This window comes from Ailuropoda melanoleuca, chromosome 2 (genome assembly GCF_002007445.2).
Source record: "Ailuropoda melanoleuca isolate Jingjing chromosome 2, ASM200744v2, whole genome shotgun sequence".
NCBI classification, from domain to species: Eukaryota; Metazoa; Chordata; class Mammalia; order Carnivora; family Ursidae; genus Ailuropoda; species Ailuropoda melanoleuca.
This window is the reverse complement of record NC_048219.1, coordinates 6757823-6775387: the sequence shown is the minus strand read 5'-3', so window position 1 is coordinate 6775387 and position 17565 is coordinate 6757823. Positions and strand designations below refer to the sequence as shown.

The 17565-nt window shown below is 50.9% G+C and overlaps 1 protein-coding gene across 1 annotated transcript; it reads right to left on the bottom strand.

Moving 5' to 3' along the window:
* Window positions 1-41: 41 nt before the first annotated feature.
* Window positions 42-11233, bottom strand: TMEM222 (transmembrane protein 222). The gene is made up of 6 exons (XM_002913316.4): window positions 10989-11233; window positions 5345-5429; window positions 4076-4107; window positions 2508-2604; window positions 2293-2423; window positions 42-1140 (listed from the first exon to the last, which is right to left on the bottom strand). Exons 1-6 carry the CDS (start codon window positions 11180-11182, stop codon window positions 1053-1055), a joined length of 627 nt encoding a protein of 208 aa, XP_002913362.2. The 5' UTR covers window positions 11183-11233; the 3' UTR covers window positions 42-1052.
* Between the last annotated feature and the right edge of the window lie 6332 nt (window positions 11234-17565).

Here is a 17565-nt window from a genome sequence, read left to right as displayed (position 1 = left end):
GGTGAGGGGCCGCTGAAGGGAGAAAAGGACAAGACACTGTCTGGAGTCAAACTCTTTATTGCCCTGACCAGGGAGCCCTGCGCAAGGAATCCACCGAGCAGGGGTGAGGGGCCGCACATGCCCTTCCCACAACTTGAGGTTAAGGGGAGCTGTGGCAGGTGGGAGGAATAGCTCCCCTCCAGCTCCCTGACGGCGCTGGCTGCTCTGATGGCCCCCGGCATCCTGGACCCACGGGGCGCCATCACCAGTGTGCCCGTGTGAGGCCCATACCTGGGGCCGGAGCCAAGCACTGTTTACATTGCTCTGGTCTACAGGGGGTCACTCTGGGCATGTCAGCATCACTCATCTCCCCAGGCTGGCTGGGGGAGCCCCGGCCCCCAACTACAGGGGAAGATGGGCTCACGTGTTGGGAAGCCCAGGGAGAGGAGGAAGCAGGGGCTGCATGGGCTGGAGGACACCAGGAGATGGGGCGCAAACTGCCCCTAGTGCAGCTTCCAGCAGACATGTGACTGGGGGCTCATCCAGCCCTACTAGACCATTCTAGAGGCTAGTGGGGAAGGTCCCAGGGCAGCTCAGCTTCTGTAGACTTCTTAGTGTACTCCACCCACCCTGGGACCAGAGCCCTGGCAGGCAGATGCGCTCCAAATCCAGCTCTGGCCCCTGTGCTGCCTTGTCCGGTGGTCCAAATGTGCTCCCCTTCCCCACCGGGCACTGGGCTGAGGCAGAGGGAGCCCAGCAGGCAGTGGCAGGAGCAGCTCTACAGAGGGAAGCTAAGGCCTTTCCAACAGATGAACAAAGAGGGTGCCTCAAGGGCAGGGGTCACAAGCCTGGGAAGGAGGGGACAGGGAGCTTCTTAGTGACTGGTGAGACACAACAAGCACACCCCCCCGCCCCACACTCAGCCCTTGTTCCACCCTATCTAGCCCAGACCCCTGCATCAAAACCAGCAAAGCCATCCCTGCCTTTTGGGGTGAGAAGAAAGAATCTGGAACCAAAAGGGGTGGCGACTGCCTCCTCAGGAACCTGGTGGGTTCAGGGCCATGAGGCGGCCATCACCGGAGGTTGAAGACGAGGCTGACGGTTAGGATGATGCCCAGGAGGAGGACGAAGGGCAGCCAGGTCTTCACGAAGGCCCCGACACTGACAGAGAGGAAAGAGGGGCGTCCGAATGGGAAGAGCCCAATGAGTGGGGTGTATTTCACAGAGCCCTGTCTGCCCACCGACCCAGATGGGGCTGCTGCCCCTAAGGAAGCTCCTGGAACCACTCCTTCACCCCCAGCCTTGGTCAGTCAAGGGAAGAGGCCCAACCTGGCTCGACACCGACTATGCGGGGCCACCAATTACAGTCCTGGGCAGGGGCTGTTCTGGGTTCCTGGTAGACATGTGACACCTCATTGGGCAGTAAAGAGATGTGTCCACCCTCTCTGGGCCTCACTGCCCCATCCACAATCACCTCTCTGGGGAGGTCTTCAGTCTCGGTGCAGAAGCCAGGGCTGCCCTCTAATGAGGCTCACTGGGAGGGGACGGATCAGCAAGAGGTAGCGCGATGTGGCGGCTGCAGCTGAGGGGCTAGGAGTCAGGGCTCTGCCTCAGTCTCTGTGTGACCACAGTGTCTCTGGGGACCTCTAAAAAGGCTTTTGGACTTAAAAAAAAAAAAAAAAGACCCCCTAGGGGCCTCTTTTTCAGAAGCTCTTAATGATGCACGCAGCTGGCAGGAAGCCTGGAGAGAAGGCCCGGCGAGACCAGGCGCGTGCTGGCTCCCAGGTGGGTGCGTCACGCAACCTCTCTGAGCTCCCTTTACCTGCGAATTGGAATAATGCCTTTGACCTTACGGGCTGAGGCTGTGGCTTCAAAGGTCCTCCCAGGCCACCGCGAAGGCCAACCTGCCCAGAACCCTGCCTCTGATGAAGGGTGGGAAAGGATCCTGTGGGGCAGTCACCACCCTCTCCTTTGAGGGTCTCCATGTTCGCCTGACCTGAGCACTGGGCTCTGTGGGTTCCCAGCCTCTCCAAGGAGCCAGACTCATCACCTCCATTTTACCAAGGGCAGCTGCAGTTTAGAGAGGCCAAGGGAGGTGGCTGAGATCGCACAGACCTGGGCTTGGACCCAGGTGGAGCTGGACTTCAGCAGTCACCTTCCTCTCCACCAGGAACTCAGCTAGTTACTCTAGAACCTTCACGGCTCCAACCAGCATCTGCTTCGTCCCTGTTCGCTGCAGGACTCCACAGATGGCCCTGACGGGATCCTTGGGAGACAGCCGGCCCAGGGGTGAGCGGCGGGTGCACGGCTCACCTGACGTACTTCCCATAGAGCAGGCAGAAGAAGCAGAGCGTCACCATGTTCCAGTTGGTGCTGTTGTTATAGCGCATCAGGTTCAAGGCCAACGCCACATGTGAGTGGCAGTTGTCACAGCAGAGACTGTGCTAGAAACGTGGGAAGGGCTGGGTCAGGCTGGGCTGTGGGGGACCTCCCACCCCGGGGCCTGCTCTCAGGAGCAGCCCACCTACCATGCGGTGCTTGTACTCCTCGGAGGCGTCGTGCACAGCTGTGTCCCACGCGTTGGGCCCGTTAGCGTACACCTGAGCAGGGTCCAGCTTCCAGTACCTGGGGGGATGGAGGGGGTGCTGGGTACTGGCTCTCCTCTTACGGTCACTCAGCCTCACAAATGTTCCTGACGCCTGCTCTGGGCAGGGTCCTGAGTGGGTGCGGAGGCTGCAGGGGTGAGGCCAGTCCAGGGCAAGAGCCACAGAATGGATACCCGTAACACAGTATGACGTGCTCAGTGCCACGTGGATGCTGGGGAAGGTAGGGACTAACTCATTTGGGGGGTATGAGAGGCTTCTGGGGTGCCATCTGCGTCTAGTGTGAAAGAAGAGGGGCTGGCCACGCACAGCAGAGGGCAGAGCGTGAACAGAGAGAGGCGCAGACGGGGTGTTAAGTGACTGGGCACTGCTGGCGGAGTCCGAGGGAGGAACAGGGTCAGGAGATGCAGGCGGGGCCGCGGGGTGGGGGACGGTCACTCTGAGTTTACTCACAAGCAGCATGCTCTCTGTCCCTCCCCCTCCCACAAGGGAGACTGGGGTGAGTGGAAGAAGAGCCTGTGGAGCTAAAAGCTCATAGGCCTCAAGCTGGGTGACAGCGGTGGTGCCGAACAAGGGAGGTCCCAGGGGGTCTCCAGCGGCAGGGGCTCCTGCCTAGAAACGGGTGCCCTTAAAAGCTGACCCCAAAAAGCAGCCTTCTAGCCCAGAGGTCCCTGGCCCACATTCCCACCTGCCTGTGGAAGTCAGCAGGGGTCAGGGAGCCAGCTCCAGGCTGCCTCCGCTGTGCAGGATACCAACGCCCCCTTGGGCGTGACTTAGCCGGGCAGCCTCAGACCACAGGGGCTGTTCTAAGCATACTGATGACTGAGGTGCTGTCACCAGGCCCACAGCTGAGTGGGCCCCCAAGACTGAAAAAATGAAGGGGTGCCTGGCTGGCTCAGTTAGTGGAGCATATGACTTTAGATCTTGGGGGTTTTGAGTTCAAGCCCCATGTTGTGTACAGTGATTACTTAAAAAAAAAAGAAAGAAGAAAGAAAAAAGAAAAGAAAAGAGAAAAAAAAGAAAGAAAGAACGAACGAAGACCAAAAATTCCAAACAGCCAAACATAGCCATAGCTCCCAGAGGGCCTGATTACTTTTATTCTAACCAAAACTTTCCAGCCAAGTCCAAGCAGTACCTCCTTTACATCTTAAATGACTTGTTCACTCCCGCGGGGCAGAAGAATCTAGACTTTGGAATGAGACATCTAGGTGTGAATCTCAGCTCTGCCACTTCCTGTGTGATCATGACCAGCCCCTTCTCTTTCCTCATCCTTCCAATGGAGCTGAATACAACCTCGCAGAGCTGAGGCAAAGTCTCGACGGTCTGTGGGTAAAAACCCAGCCAAGGGCTGGTGCATGAGATGCTTGGCACAGGCTGTATGCCCTGGTGGAGCCTGCCTATCCTTCCCTTCATCCCGTCCTCAGGGTGCTGACTCCCACTGTGTCCCAGAAGGCCTGGCCCTAGGGCTAGTCACATGGGTGCTCATCACTTACTTGGCAGGCTTCCCGAAGGCCATGTTGTCTTCCTGTTAAGGACAAGAGCAGGAGTCAGTGGAGAACCTGCATCTAGCCTGGCAGACGGACATGGTCAGTGGTGGAAGTGCAGTGACTAAGAAGGGGGTAGGTCAGGTGGGCAGAAGTGGGGTCTGGGCCCTGCTCTGGGGCTGGCACAGCATCTTTTCTGGGAGAAGGCAGCATCATGGCAGGAGTGCCCAGGGTGCTGCACCCGGAAACCAAGGACTTGGAGTGCCAGCCATGATGGCCCCTCTGTGTGGTTCCCAGGTAATTCTCTCACCCTCTCTGGCCCTCATTTTCTCCAAGTTCTCTGGCCAACCTCTGAGTGATCACAGAGAGGCAGTTTCCTTTGTGGTATAAATGACAACACCCTCTGACCTTCTGACCCGACAGTAGTGGCCCACAGGGGGCTCTTCTCTGTGTCTGGCAGCCTGACTGCATCATTCAGAGCAGGCCTGGGGGTTGAGGAGGAGGCTTGAGAGGCTTCCGAGGAGGGACATATTTCACCCAAGCCCTAGATCTGCCACATAAGGGTAGGGGCAGATTCTGGGTTCAAAATCAGGAAGACCCAGCTGACAGAGCTGGTCAAAGATGAATTACCATAAAAATATATAAGAGTAAAAGACCTTTGTCATGTTAAGATGGTCATGGTACCATCACATCTCTCCACTCCAGCCTTCAATGAAGATGAAGCTCCAGCCTGGCAACATGCAGGATGTTGGGGGACGAGGGGAGGGGGATCGCTTAAACAGGGGCCGGGTATTAAGCAGGCCCACTGCACCCATCTGGGGCACATCCCCAGGAAACAGACCTAAGAGCACAGCTGATTCATCCTCTAAGCCCCACCCCCTCTTCTCCATGGCCACACCCAAGGAACCACATCAGCCTCCCGTGTCCCCACCTTGTGACTCCCACCTTCTCAAGGTCCAGAGATGTGGTTCCTGGATGGTCTGACTCTCCACTCTTGCCTCTAACCCCTACCCATGTCTTGGTACCCCAGGGGTGGGCAAAGGACTGGGTCAGTTACTTAAGAATCCTTCAGGCCACACTGCCCTCCTGGCCTGTCCTGGAGGCAAGAGAAGCGGGAAAGGGGTCAAACACTGGTAAAGAGCAGAGGGCCAGGGCCAGGACTGTCTGGTACCTGCATTCTCCTGGGCCTTAGGGAGACTGGAAAGCTGCCTCAGGCAGACAAGCCAGCCTTCCACTGAAGCCTTGGAACCCACCAGAGGGGGGTGAATGGGAACTCACCGAGACAAAGTAGGGGCCGGCAAAGTCCCGAATGACTCCTGTGGACGTGCAGATGCCCATGTGGCCGATGATGGGGAAAAACCACCTGGGAAAAAAAGGACAGGGAAGGGGCAGAGCTCAGGGGATCTTTCAGGCTGGTTAGATGCTGGGGACACTCCTTCCAGTGTAAGAATGTGTGAATATAATGTCGTGCAATGAGTGCCAATCAGGGTGGCCAGTGGGCTGGGGAGGCACAGAAGAGGGGCGAGAGCAAATGAACAGCACAGTGGAATACCACTGCACCCCACAGAATGGCTAAACCCCAAGGACGGTAACATGGAGTGTGGGAAGGATGGGGGGCAACCGGAATTGTTTCTACAGCCTTCAAAACCTGGCAGTTGCTCTGTGCCTCAGCAACCCCACTTCAGCACGCACCCCCAACAGAAACAAATGCTTCTGCACACCGACGCCAGGGACAAGAAAATCCACAGCACCTCCGTGCAGCGCAGCTGGAAACAACATTTGTCAAAACTCACTGAGCTGCACACTTCAAATGTATGCACTTTACTGTATATACATCATACCCTGATAAAGTTGAATCCCCCTCCAAGTTTTTATTTTAATTCCAGCTAGTTAACATACAGTGCAATATTAGTTTTGGGTGTAGCATTTAGTGATTCGTTACTTACACACAACGGCCGGTGCTCACCACAACACCTGCCCTGCTTAATACCCGGCACCTGTTTAACCCCTCCCCCCCCACGTCTCCCAATAAAGTTGATTTTAAAAATAACTAGAAATCATCCATGTGTCCAACACTAGTAAAATGAATAAGGAAGTTAGGGTATAGTCATGAAATGAAATAGTACGTAACAGTGAACAAAGAACGCATCTCTGCTACACACAACACATATCCTCAGACATGAGTGAAAGAAACTTCCCACGGAAATCCATGCATAATACTCTGCTTATACAAACTACAAGAAGAGGTAAAACTAATCTATGGTGCTCAAGGGCAAAAAAGGGGTGATTTCTGTGGCAGAGCTAACTGGCACAAGGGAGTCCTTTCGGTACTGGAAATGCTATCTTCACCTGGGTGACATGGGTATGTACATACGCAAAAATTCACCGGGCCATATACTTAAGATCATCCACTTTACAGTGTATATCTCAGTAGGAAAGTTGAAAAAAAAAATGAGGGGGAGGCATTTAAGCCAATCTGTGGGGGCGCCTGGGTGGCTTAGTTGGTTAAGCGTCTGCCTTTGGCTCAGGTCATGATCCCAGGGTCCTGGGATCGAGCCTCAAGTTGGGCTCCTTGCTCAGCAGGAAGTCTGCTTCTCCTTCTCCCTCTGCCTGCCTTTCCCCCTGCTTGTGCTCTCTCTCTCTCTCTCTTGCTCTCTGTCAAATAAATAAATAAAATCTTAAAAAAAAAACAACAACAAACATAAAAGAACAATCTGTGTGTGTAGAGGAGGGTTTCAGGGAAGGCTGCTCAGAGGAAATGAAGTAACAGTAGGTAGAAGGGTATCAATAAGGACAAAATCACAGTGTATTCCAGGAACTTAAAGTCCAAATTTTTAAAAAACCAAATCTCACTTGGACCCCAATATGCAAAACATATAGAAGCCTCTGATCTATCTGCAGCGTGAGAACCAGAGTGCTACAGGGCCTCAGTGCTGAACACACTGGTCCAGTTCAAGGACTCCCAGGGGGGAAAAAAAGGACTCATTCCCGGGCCAGTGGCCAAGTGCTGGTTTCAAAGCTGCACCCTGCGCAGGAGGGGGAAGCAAAACCTGGAGGTGCAGCTCAAGGAAGCGATTATTAGGGGCTGGAGCAGTTAGCAAAAACTTCACAGAGGAGGTAACTTTTAGCCCTGACCTGTGAAAGGACAGGAAGGCATCGGGCAGAAAGCAGAACTCCAAAGCAGCTAAGGGCTGCATGTGTCTGGAGAATGTGAGGGGACAAGAATGGAAGGAAGAGAGTGGCCAGTTCAGAGGCTATTCTGGAATACTGGCAAGAGATGATGGTGATCCTAACCAGAGTGTCGGTGGTAAGGTGGTAAGAAGCAGATGAATTAAAAAGATCCTTAGGGGTGCCTGGGTGGCACAGAGGTTAAGCGTCTGCCTTCGGCTCAGGGCGTGGTCCTGGCGTTCTAGGATCGAGCCCCACATCAGGCTCCTCTTCTATGAGCCTGCTTCTTCCTCTCCCACTCCCCCTGCTTGTGTTCCCTCTCTCGCTGGCTGTCTCTATCTCTGTCGAATAAATAAATAAAATCTTAAAAAAAAAAAAAAAAAGAGAGATCCTTAAAAGGAACACCGGGCAGTTTTATGACCGATGGGACAGAGGCCTTCCTAGGTCTGCTGCCTGGGCATCTGAAAGGATGGTGTGGCCAGAATGGTCTCTTGAGAACATAATTCAAGTTCCATCATTCCCTTGCTTCACAGCCATTAATGGCTTCCTGTTACACGTAAAACTCCCAACAGTTTGGCCCTGCTTATCCCTTGAAATCACCTCACCCCTCCTTCTAGCTACACTGCCTGCTTCTGGTCGTCAAACACACCAAATCTTCCCACCTCAATGCTCTTTTTGCATTTGCCTCCATCTGGAACACTATTCCTCTAGAGCTTTGCACAGCTGGCTGCTTTTCATCATTTAGGCCTCAGCTTAACTGTCCACTTGGGGGGGGGGTCTTCCCTGCCCATGCCTTCTAGAGTAGCCACACACCACCCCACGAACCCCGGATCTCATTTCTCTGCTTTAATTTCTACATAGTATCGACCACTATCTGAAATTAATCGTTTACTTACACGGTTATGGTCTTTCCCCACTAGTATATAAACTCCAAGAGAGTCGGGATTTTCTTATTTATTATAGTCCCCAGAGCAGTGCCTGGCATGCAGCTGGAGCTAAGAATCCAGTGACTGATAAATGATGAATGCACGAATGTCCTGAATTTAAGAGTGGAGTCAGGCTCTGAAGTCAGAGCTGGGTTGAGTCTTGACTTTGTTTTGAGCAAGTTACTTATTCCCAACTTTGTAAGTGAGAGGTGGATAGTAATAATTACCTCAATGCGGGGGCTACTGTGAAGATTACACAGGCTATACTTGCAAAGTGCTTAACACACTTCCTTGCATTTGGTAGTTGCTCAGTGGTGTTACCATGAGGTGTTCGAGAAATACCTACTATCCAATTGGCTGGACTGGCATAGAATAAGTTGCTAAAGAGCTATAGTGGCCACAGGATGGACACTCAGAATTATGGGAAAGTAGCTCCTCTGGCTTTTCAGACCCTGCTCTCAGAACATCCCCTCCACCCCCCACCGCCACCCCAGTTCCTTTCATCTGGTTGGGGAGAAGGTCTGGGTCTGACCAGTAACCCACATACCACAGCTATGCCGGAAATCAGCGTAAAGTCTGAAGACAACAGCAGAGCCCTGAGCTTAGGGAAGCCACAGAGAAGAAACTCTCCAAGGATCTGTCAGTCTGGAAGCTCCATGAGGCAAGCTCCAAAGCTGCTTTGCGCACTGCTGTCTACTCGGACCTAGTACATAATAGATCCTCAATAACTATAGATGGATGAATGAATGGATGGAGGGATGAAGGAAGGAAGGAAGGAAGGGGGGAGGGAAGGAGGGAGGGAGGGAGGGAAGGAATTATTGACCCTGGAAAGCTCTACCTGGTAAGGTAGACTATCTCAGTGGAAAGAGCCCCACGCTGGCTTCTAAGCCTTTATTTCCTCATCTACAAAATGGGGATGACATATCTATTTTCATTAGGTTGACGTAAGGACTGAATGAGGTAATGAATAGAAAAGGTTTAGAACAGAGTCCAGAACAGAGTACACATCCAATCTTAGCTGCTTTTATTAGCAGCAGTAGCTATTATCTGGCTTTTCACGCAGAATTATCAACATCTCTGAGGGGGTGGACAGATCTTTGGATTCAGTTGCCTCCTCTCTGATCTCCTTTCCAAAAAACGGATGACAGTTCCTTGTGCCACATCTATACCTAGCTCTGCACTCTAGGTCAGCAATCACCACGATGCACTACGATGGTTAGTCCATCTGTCTCCCCTTCCTGCTGGAGGTTTGACAGGGGAGCTATGGCTTATTTATCTGATGAACACATGCACATAGATGTGAACAGAAATGGGGTGTGAGCTGCTCCTGGCCCAGCTGACTGGGGATCATGGCGCCTCCACCTCATGTTGCTATCAGCTCTCTGAAGAGCAGAGGACTCTATGAATGTGTTTCTGGAAACAAGAAAAAATCGAAGAGATCTTAAGGAAAGAAGACATGTTTTTAGTAAAACCAATATATTCCCTGATTATCCCTTCCAGTTATTCTCACCTTAACATTGTATTTTCTGCATAGCACTAATCACTACCAGAAGTTCTCTTATTAGCTTACTTGTTTACTGTCTATCTCCTTTCACCAGGATTTAAACTCTAGGACAGCAAGGATCATATCTGCTTGTCACTTTATATCTTTATCACTTAGAACTACTCTGGGGACAAAGGAGTCACTCAGCAAATGTGTTACAAGAACACTGAATGAATGAATGAATGAATGAATGAATGAACACACTTTCTTAAAATTTTTACTTTTAAAGGATTCAGACTTGGATGCTTTTAAACAAATGCATAAGCATTTGAAAACACAAACAAATGAAGTATTTTAACATAATACAAAAATTAAAGTCATTTTTGGATCATCAACATATAAGGCCAAAAAAATGATCCCTTCTCCACACCACTTGGCTGTTTATGATAGAGGGAACAAATTTATCTCATCAGGTGAGGGGAGGTAGTCAAAAGAAAGCATGTTATGGAGTCAGAAGACTGAGTCTGAGATGCCTTTGCTCACTAGTGTGTGAACCTGACCAAGACCTCTAATAGGACAGAGGAAGCTCAGCTTCATCATCTGAGAAATCCCGACCTTAGAAAATGACTGTGAAATTCAGAGAAAATGGGTGTGAAAAGAGCTTGGCCAATTGTGTAGGACTGTGGGGGTGGTTTTTATCAGTTGTCGAGGCTGAAGTAGGAGAGCAAACCAGCTCCCCCGACCCAGGAGCTCCTCCTCCCTGAAAGGCGGCGGGACTACAGGAGCACCTGCGCTCTCTCCCGACAAAGGACGAGGCCATGGAAGGAACACTGCTTTGGGAGACAGATACCCTGGGACCTAAATTCGCTTTGCAACTGAAATAGTGTGTGATCTCCAACTTCATCATCTACGAGACAAAAGGTTGAACTCCCAGATCTCTGGGGGCCTTTTCAATGTTGACATCTCAGGAGGCAGTGTGGTCCCAGCCACACTCCCACTCCCGCCTCTGGACTCAGTCTTGCGTATAGGAAGTGATCGGCAAGCATTTGCCCAATGAATGAATGAAGTACTGAATGAATGAAGAGGCCTCCTAAGACCCGGTGAGGGGCCCCTCTTCGGTACGCCCACAGGTCCTGCGCTTCCCAGCCACAGAACCTTTTCCGCGGGTCTACAATTGTCTTTCTCCCTGACTAGACCAGGTGTGTAACGAGGGCGAGAAGCGTGTCCCATCCGACAACAGAAATTGGCAACGCGTAGATGGAGGGGTTCTGGTGACTGGGCGAGGGGTGCGGGCCGGACACGCCCAACTCTCCCCGTCCCCGGGCGGAAGCCGGGGGAGACTCACGTGAGCACCGGGATGGGCGTCCACACCACGCAGTAGGGAAAGCGGCTCCGGTCCACGTCCATGGCGCTGCTGCCCGAGCCGCTGAAATGCTTCTTGTCCGTCTCGGCCGCCGTCGGCGCCTCCACTTCCGCCATCCCGGGCGGGGGTGGCGGCGGCGGCAACAGGAGCGGCGAACTCCCTTCCGCTTCCGCCATGCTGCGCGCGCCCCGCTCCGGCCGGCCCCTGCTCCAGCGCCGCTCGCCCCGTGACGTCACTTCCCGGAGGTGGGGTCCGCCGGCTTCGCCTTCCCCCCGGGAATTGGGGCCGCATCCCTCTGGGCCGAGCCTGCCTGGTTGCCTGCCTCGGCGCCCGCCCGCCTCGGCGCCCGCCCGCCCCGCGCGTTTGCGCCCGCGCTGTAGCGCTGAGGAAGGGATGCCCTCAGGCAGCGCGCAGTCTAGCGCGAGACACTGACCAAGAACTTAATAATTCAGTACGCTGAGGCCTCCCAAGAGGGTTGACAGTCGCTGTTTATTGAGCACTCCTAGGTGCCAAGCACTTGACATACATTGTTTTTAATCCACATAGACTGGTACAAAATGCGAATTTAGGTATTTCCCCCAGGTTACAAGTGAGAAACTGAGGTTCAATAGGTGAGGTGAGTGGCCCCGACTCAAACCCAAGTCTGTGTCCCTTGTCCTTTCCATTCTGTGCTCGATCATGAGGTAGTGGTGGCAGAGAGGAAGGACAGGCTAAAATGCTGTGAGCTGGTGTGCTTGTGAGCAGGGGAGACTTGCCGGGAGATATCTGAGCTGTCTGATGTTTGCCAGGTGGCACGGGGGTGGGGGTGCAGGGATGCGTGCAGCCGTGCAAAGCAAGAAAAGGCTTTGCAGAGCGCAGTGTGCAGGAGTGTGAATATCACCTTGGTTGGAATAAATCACAAACCTTAGATGTGATCGGGTCCCTTCATTGTGCAAATGGAAAAACTGAGGCTCAGGGAAGTTCATTAATTGTCTGACATCACACACAACCAATATAAGGCAGGCAAGCTTAAATCTTGGATTCTTTGGGCTTTTTATTTATTTTTTTTAAGATTTTATTTGTTTATTTGACAGAAAGACAGCCAGCGAGAGAGGGAACACAAGCAGGAGGAGTGGGAGAGGAAGAAGCAGGCTCATAGCGGAGGAGCCTGATGTGGGGCTCGATCCCATAACACCAGGATCACGCCCTGAGCCGAAGGCAGACGCTCAACCGCTGTGCCACCCAGGCGCCCCCTTTGGGCTTTTTAAAGGATGCCAAGAGAGCCAAAGAAAATGAAATCCGCTGGGATGGGAAGGGGAAATATGGGGACCAGAAGGAAGACAGCAGCTAAAAATCAGGCTGGAAGGAGGTAGGGACAAAATCAGAAAAATGGGAGCTATGTCTTTTTGGAAACGTCTTTTTTCCCCCATTGAATTACCCTCCTTCAACACTGATCTATAGAAAGCCTGCTGTCCTGTTTTTAGCACTTAATATTTTAATGCATTTTGGGGGGTATGTCTGTTATGGAACTCTAAGCTCCTTGACTTCGGTAGCTAGCATAGTTCCTAGTACAGAGCTGATGCCCACTAGATGTTTCTTGATTTAATGATTGAATGAATGTTTTATAAAGGCCTTATACATATCACAACTGAAAATGATTCTAACCTACTCAAAATTTTTGAGTAGGTTTGTGCTTCTCCCATGACCCATGTGTAGTGTGTAATCCTTGCAGAGAAACAACCAGCACATAGCACAGAGTTTGGAATAGATGAGGTGTGCAGTATACGTTCGTTGAATGAATAAATTACATTACTTCTTTTTTTTAAATGTTTTTTTATTACATTATGTTAGTCACCATACAGTACATCCCTGGTTTCTGATGCAAGGTTCGATGATTCATTAGTTGCGTATAACACCCAGTGCACCATGCAATCGTGCCCTCCTTACTACCCATCACCGGTCTATCCCATTCCCCCACCCCCCTCCCCTCTGAAGCCCTCAGTTTTAAATTATATTACTTCTTAAGTCAATCATGATAGCTAATCTCTGGATCACAGGCTCTGAGAAAGGTCTTTGCCTTAGATATTCCTCCATCATCACTGTCAATCCATAATTCTAGCACAGGACTGGTGGATGCCCTTTAGTCATTATATATATATATATATATATATATGCCCACATATGAAGCTATTTAAATGTCAGCTATGCAGACATTTTTAAAATATTTCTAGCCAGTTACCATCACAACTTTCTTTTTCTATTATTCTATGNTAACACAAGTAGCACCTTTACTCTGACAACCTTCAGCGCCTTCTCATTGTACTTAGGATAAAATAGAGATAGCTTACCATGGCTTACAAGGCCCTGCGTCTTGCCTTTTTTCTTACTTGTTCACTAACAGCCACCCTGGCCTTTTTTTCGGTTCCTTTCTTGTGCCACACTCTTTCATGCCCCCAGGGTCTTGGCACACACTCCTGTGCTGAATGTTCCCCACCCTCTTAAACTGGCTAACTTCTATTTATCCTTCAAGTCTCAGATTAAATGTGGCTTTCTCAGAGAGTCCTTCCTAATTTAAATCAGAAAGCCCCTGTTCATCTCCCCCGGGACATCCTGTTCTTTCCTTCATAGCACATTTGTGGCTATGTATTGTTGGATTCCCCCACTAGGCTGGAAACTACTTGAGGGCAGAGACTATACATGTCTTGTTCACTTCTATGAACCTAGTACCTACTAGTGTCTAGTACACAGCTTCTGCTTAATATCTGCAAAAATGAATGAACACCATACACTTAGAAGCTTGGTATCATGTGCTGGCTACACACAGTCGAGGGCAGGAGCCTAGCTTATCACCTGCTACCTCTTGGTGTCTCAAGCTTTTTTAAGGGGCCCATGGTGGTTGCTGGGCACAGTGCTCAGGAGTAGTGTCTGATCAGAGATCCTTAGCTCTTGGCCTAGGCAGCTACAGAAGCAGAGGCATGAAGACGGCCAAGTACCTGCAGAAAGAAGCCAGCTCCTCTGATTTCTCTGGGGCCTCTCTCCCAGGCTTCTCGCCCTGCCACCCTCAGCCTGTCCACACGGCCCCTTCTCATATGCACACATCACCTGGGTTTTCTCACCCAATGTAAAAGACTTCCTAGCCTGTGCCTCGCCTCCTGCTGCTGACACCTTGATCACCCACAGACAGATGGGAAATCTCCATCAAAGACTAACACTTCCTTCCAGGCTCAGAGGATCACAGCAGGGTCCTGGAAGAAGCTCCTCTAACATACAGCTCAGGAAAGGATTGATAGGACTCATAGCTACCCCTCCCCTCAACACACACACCGACCTAAAATAGGAATGACCATCTGGATCCACTTACAGGGCTGGCTGGGGGAGGAAGGATAGTAGAGCCGGAACTGTCAAGCTGGGAAATCTTCGAGGGCAAGATGCTGCTTGTTTGAAGGGTGAACTCAGGGCATGTTCTCTTGGTGGGAGTCAGGGCACCCCCTCTTTTGCCCCATTTATGAGTCCCCAGGGCTCACACACCACCTCCCTCAGAGTGTCTCACTCCTCATCCTGGCATTTAAGGCCCCCATGTTCTGGCTGTAAACCCCAGCCTACTTCTCAAGCCTCATCTCTCATTGTCTCCCTCAGGACTTGCTTGGAGTTAACCTCACTGGGCTGTTTGCCCTTCAGAGAATGAGCCCTGCACTTCATACCTCATGTCTTTGCTCACACCGTTCCAATGGAATGCCCTTCCCCTACTCTTCTACTTTCAAGGTTTCTGGCAAATATGCCCTCTTTGCTCCCAGAGCACGAAGGCTGTTTCTACCTGTTGAATATTCATGTGTACTTGCATTAGCATTAGCTGTTTACATGTCTGTCTCCCCTGAGGGACTGTGAACTCCTTGGGAAGGGGCCTGACTGGATCTATTGGTCCCTGTAGCCAAGCACAGCGCCCGGCAGAAAGGAAGTGCTCAGGGAATGTCACCGTTGCTATTTGTTGATCATAGATGGTCTCCTTAGGGGCTCTGGGGAAGAATCACCTCAATCAATAACCCAGGGAAACAGTGCCAAGCCAGGGGCAGTCGCCGCTGCAGGCTGGATTCGCTGCTGGGCGTCAGGCAGTGCCTGGAGTGTGTGAGGGCAGAGTCCTCTCTTCTTCAGCCTTTCTGCTTCTTCTCCATTCGATACCTTCTCTGGCTCCTGGAGATTGGGATTCTCCCCCCCCCCTTTTTTTTTTTTAAAGATTTTATTTATTTATTTGACAGAGACAGAGACAGCCAGCGAGAGAGGGAACACAAGCAGGGGGAGTGGGAGAGGAAGAAGCAGGCTCCCAGCAGAGGAGCCCGATGCGGGGCTCAATCCCAGAACGCCGGGATCACGCCCTGAGCCGAAGGCAGATGCTCAACCGCTGTGCCACCCAGGCGCCCCTCTCCCCTTTTTAAGCCCTGAACTGTCTTCCAGGGTGGCTCCAAACCTTCATGGTAGGGAGGGGACCATTTGAGAACAGACACTGTGACTCTTTGGACTTCAGCATTTACAAAACAACTTCCTTCTCTGTTCTGTTTTATAGATGGGCAAACTTGCCAAGGATTATCCGAAGCACAGCTAGGACCAGAATCTAAGTCTCCTACTCCCAGGTGGGCAGTAAAGCATGACGGTTAAACATGTGAACCCTGGATTCAGCCAGCAAGCCCAGTTTCAACCTAAGCTCTGTCAGTGGTTGTCATGCCTTAGAAAGTAACTGAGCCTGTTGGCATCAGTTTCCTCATATCTGAAATGAGAAACGATAATTCACATCTTATAGAGTTCTTGTAAGGTTTATTTGACTGGCTATAGCTGAACAGTTCCTGGCTCCAAATAAACACTGTGTTAGCTATTATAGCAGTGAAAACCACAGAACTGTAGAACTCTTACTCACTTAAAACACACTTGGATGCACATAATCTGTGATTTGGGGCCTTCTTATAATGTAGTGAAATAACCAGAACAGGCATCAAAATACCCATTTTACCGATGAGGAAAATGAACCCAAAGAGGTTCAGGAACTTTTCCGAGATCCAAGCACATATTAGACAGAGTTGGGGTTTTGAGCCTTGACTCTGGTTCTGCTGGTGAGCCCTCTTAGGTCTACTGAAGAGTGACAAGGCTGAGACCAGCCTGATATTCTGTAAATCACCACAAAATAGATGCAAACTATAGCCTCATTAGGACCAGGCTATTTTACATATAAAAAAGGAAAAGAGTCGAGAGCAGGAGGCAGAGCAAGACCGAACAAGAGAGTACCCCATGCCTGCCATCAGGTCCATCAGATTGCTTTCCTCCCACACCACCCCTGCCAAACACAGAGCCTGGCAAACAGTGGGGCACTCCCTGGCAGAATGTACAGGGGAGGACTCATGATTCCCAGTGAAATCGAATGTTCAGGATCATGCACAATCCCCATCTCTACCCATCTTCCAGATAATGTGGAGGTTCCAGGAGGGCAGGGATCAGTCTGTTGTGTGCACTTTCATTACACCAGTGCTAGGCACAGAGGAGCTCAAGAAGTATCACATTTAAATAAGAAAATGAGTTTTTAAGATTTGGACTAGGAATCAGAGATTAGGGATCCCATCCCGGTTTTGCTTCTAACTCACTGGGGTCCTTGGACAGCCCATCCCTTTTTCCTGCCCCACTTTGGAACTCCTTGTCTCTCTTCTGAAAATGTGGAGTTAGGGCTAGATCAGTAATCCTCAGCTCTGCCCATACTTAGAATGAATCTGGGATGCTTAAAAATAATGGGTGGATGCCTGGGTCCTACCTCAGATCAATTAAAACAATCTCTGGGGTGGGACACTGGTAGTTTTTAAAAGTATCCTGGGTGAGGGGTGCCTGCGTGGCTGTCGGATTCTTGATTTTGGCTCAAGTCATGATCTCAGGGTTGTGATATCAAGCTCCAGGTTGGGCTCCATGTTGAGCATGGATGGAGGCTGCTTCAGATTCTCTCCCTCCTTCTTCCTCTGCCCCTCCCCAAACCCTTTAAAAAAAAAAGTATCCTGGGTGATTCCGATGGTGTAGCCCAGTGGAGAACCTCTGAGCTAGATGGTCTGTCATTGCCGTTTATGTTCTGCAGCGTTTCAGTATGTGCTGAACAGAGATGGGAGCAGGCCTGCAGGGCCACACCTACCCACCACAAACACAGTGGGCCCAATTTTTTTTTTTTTTTTGAAGTAGGCTCCGTGCCCAGTGTGGAGCTGTGTGGAGGCAGGGGCTTGAACTCATGACTGAGATCAAGACCTGGGCTGAGATCAAGACTCAGTTGGTGGAGTCTGCAACTTTTAATCTCGAGGTTATGAGTTCTAGCCCCACGTTGGTTAGGTGTAGAGATTACTTAAAAATAAAAAAAAAATTTTTTTAAATCTGGAAAAAAAAAAAAAAGGAGTGTTTTGCTATATACATTCACTGCGCAGGCTTATGTGCCCCCACCTCTCTTACCGGTAGGGCTGGTGAGAGCTTTGGGTGAGTCACACATGCAGAAACACATTAAAAACGGAGCACCACTCAACCTTTCCATCTCGTTTTGCCTTTTCTAGAATGTCACATAGTTGGAATC

Excerpts from the sequence above, each read along its gene's own strand:
- TMEM222 (XM_002913316.4), bottom strand. The coding sequence starts at position 11,182 with ATGGCGGAAGCGGAAGGGAGTTCGCCGCTCCTGTTGCCGCCGCCGCCA. Across the intron at positions 2,605-4,075 it reads GCCTTCGGGAAGCCTGCCAA|GTACTGGAAGCTGGACCCTG; the intron begins GTAAGTGATGAG and ends CCATCCCCCCAG. Across the intron at positions 2,424-2,507 it reads AGGAGTACAAGCACCGCATG|CACAGTCTCTGCTGTGACAA; the intron begins GTAGGTGGGCTG and ends CCACGTTTCTAG.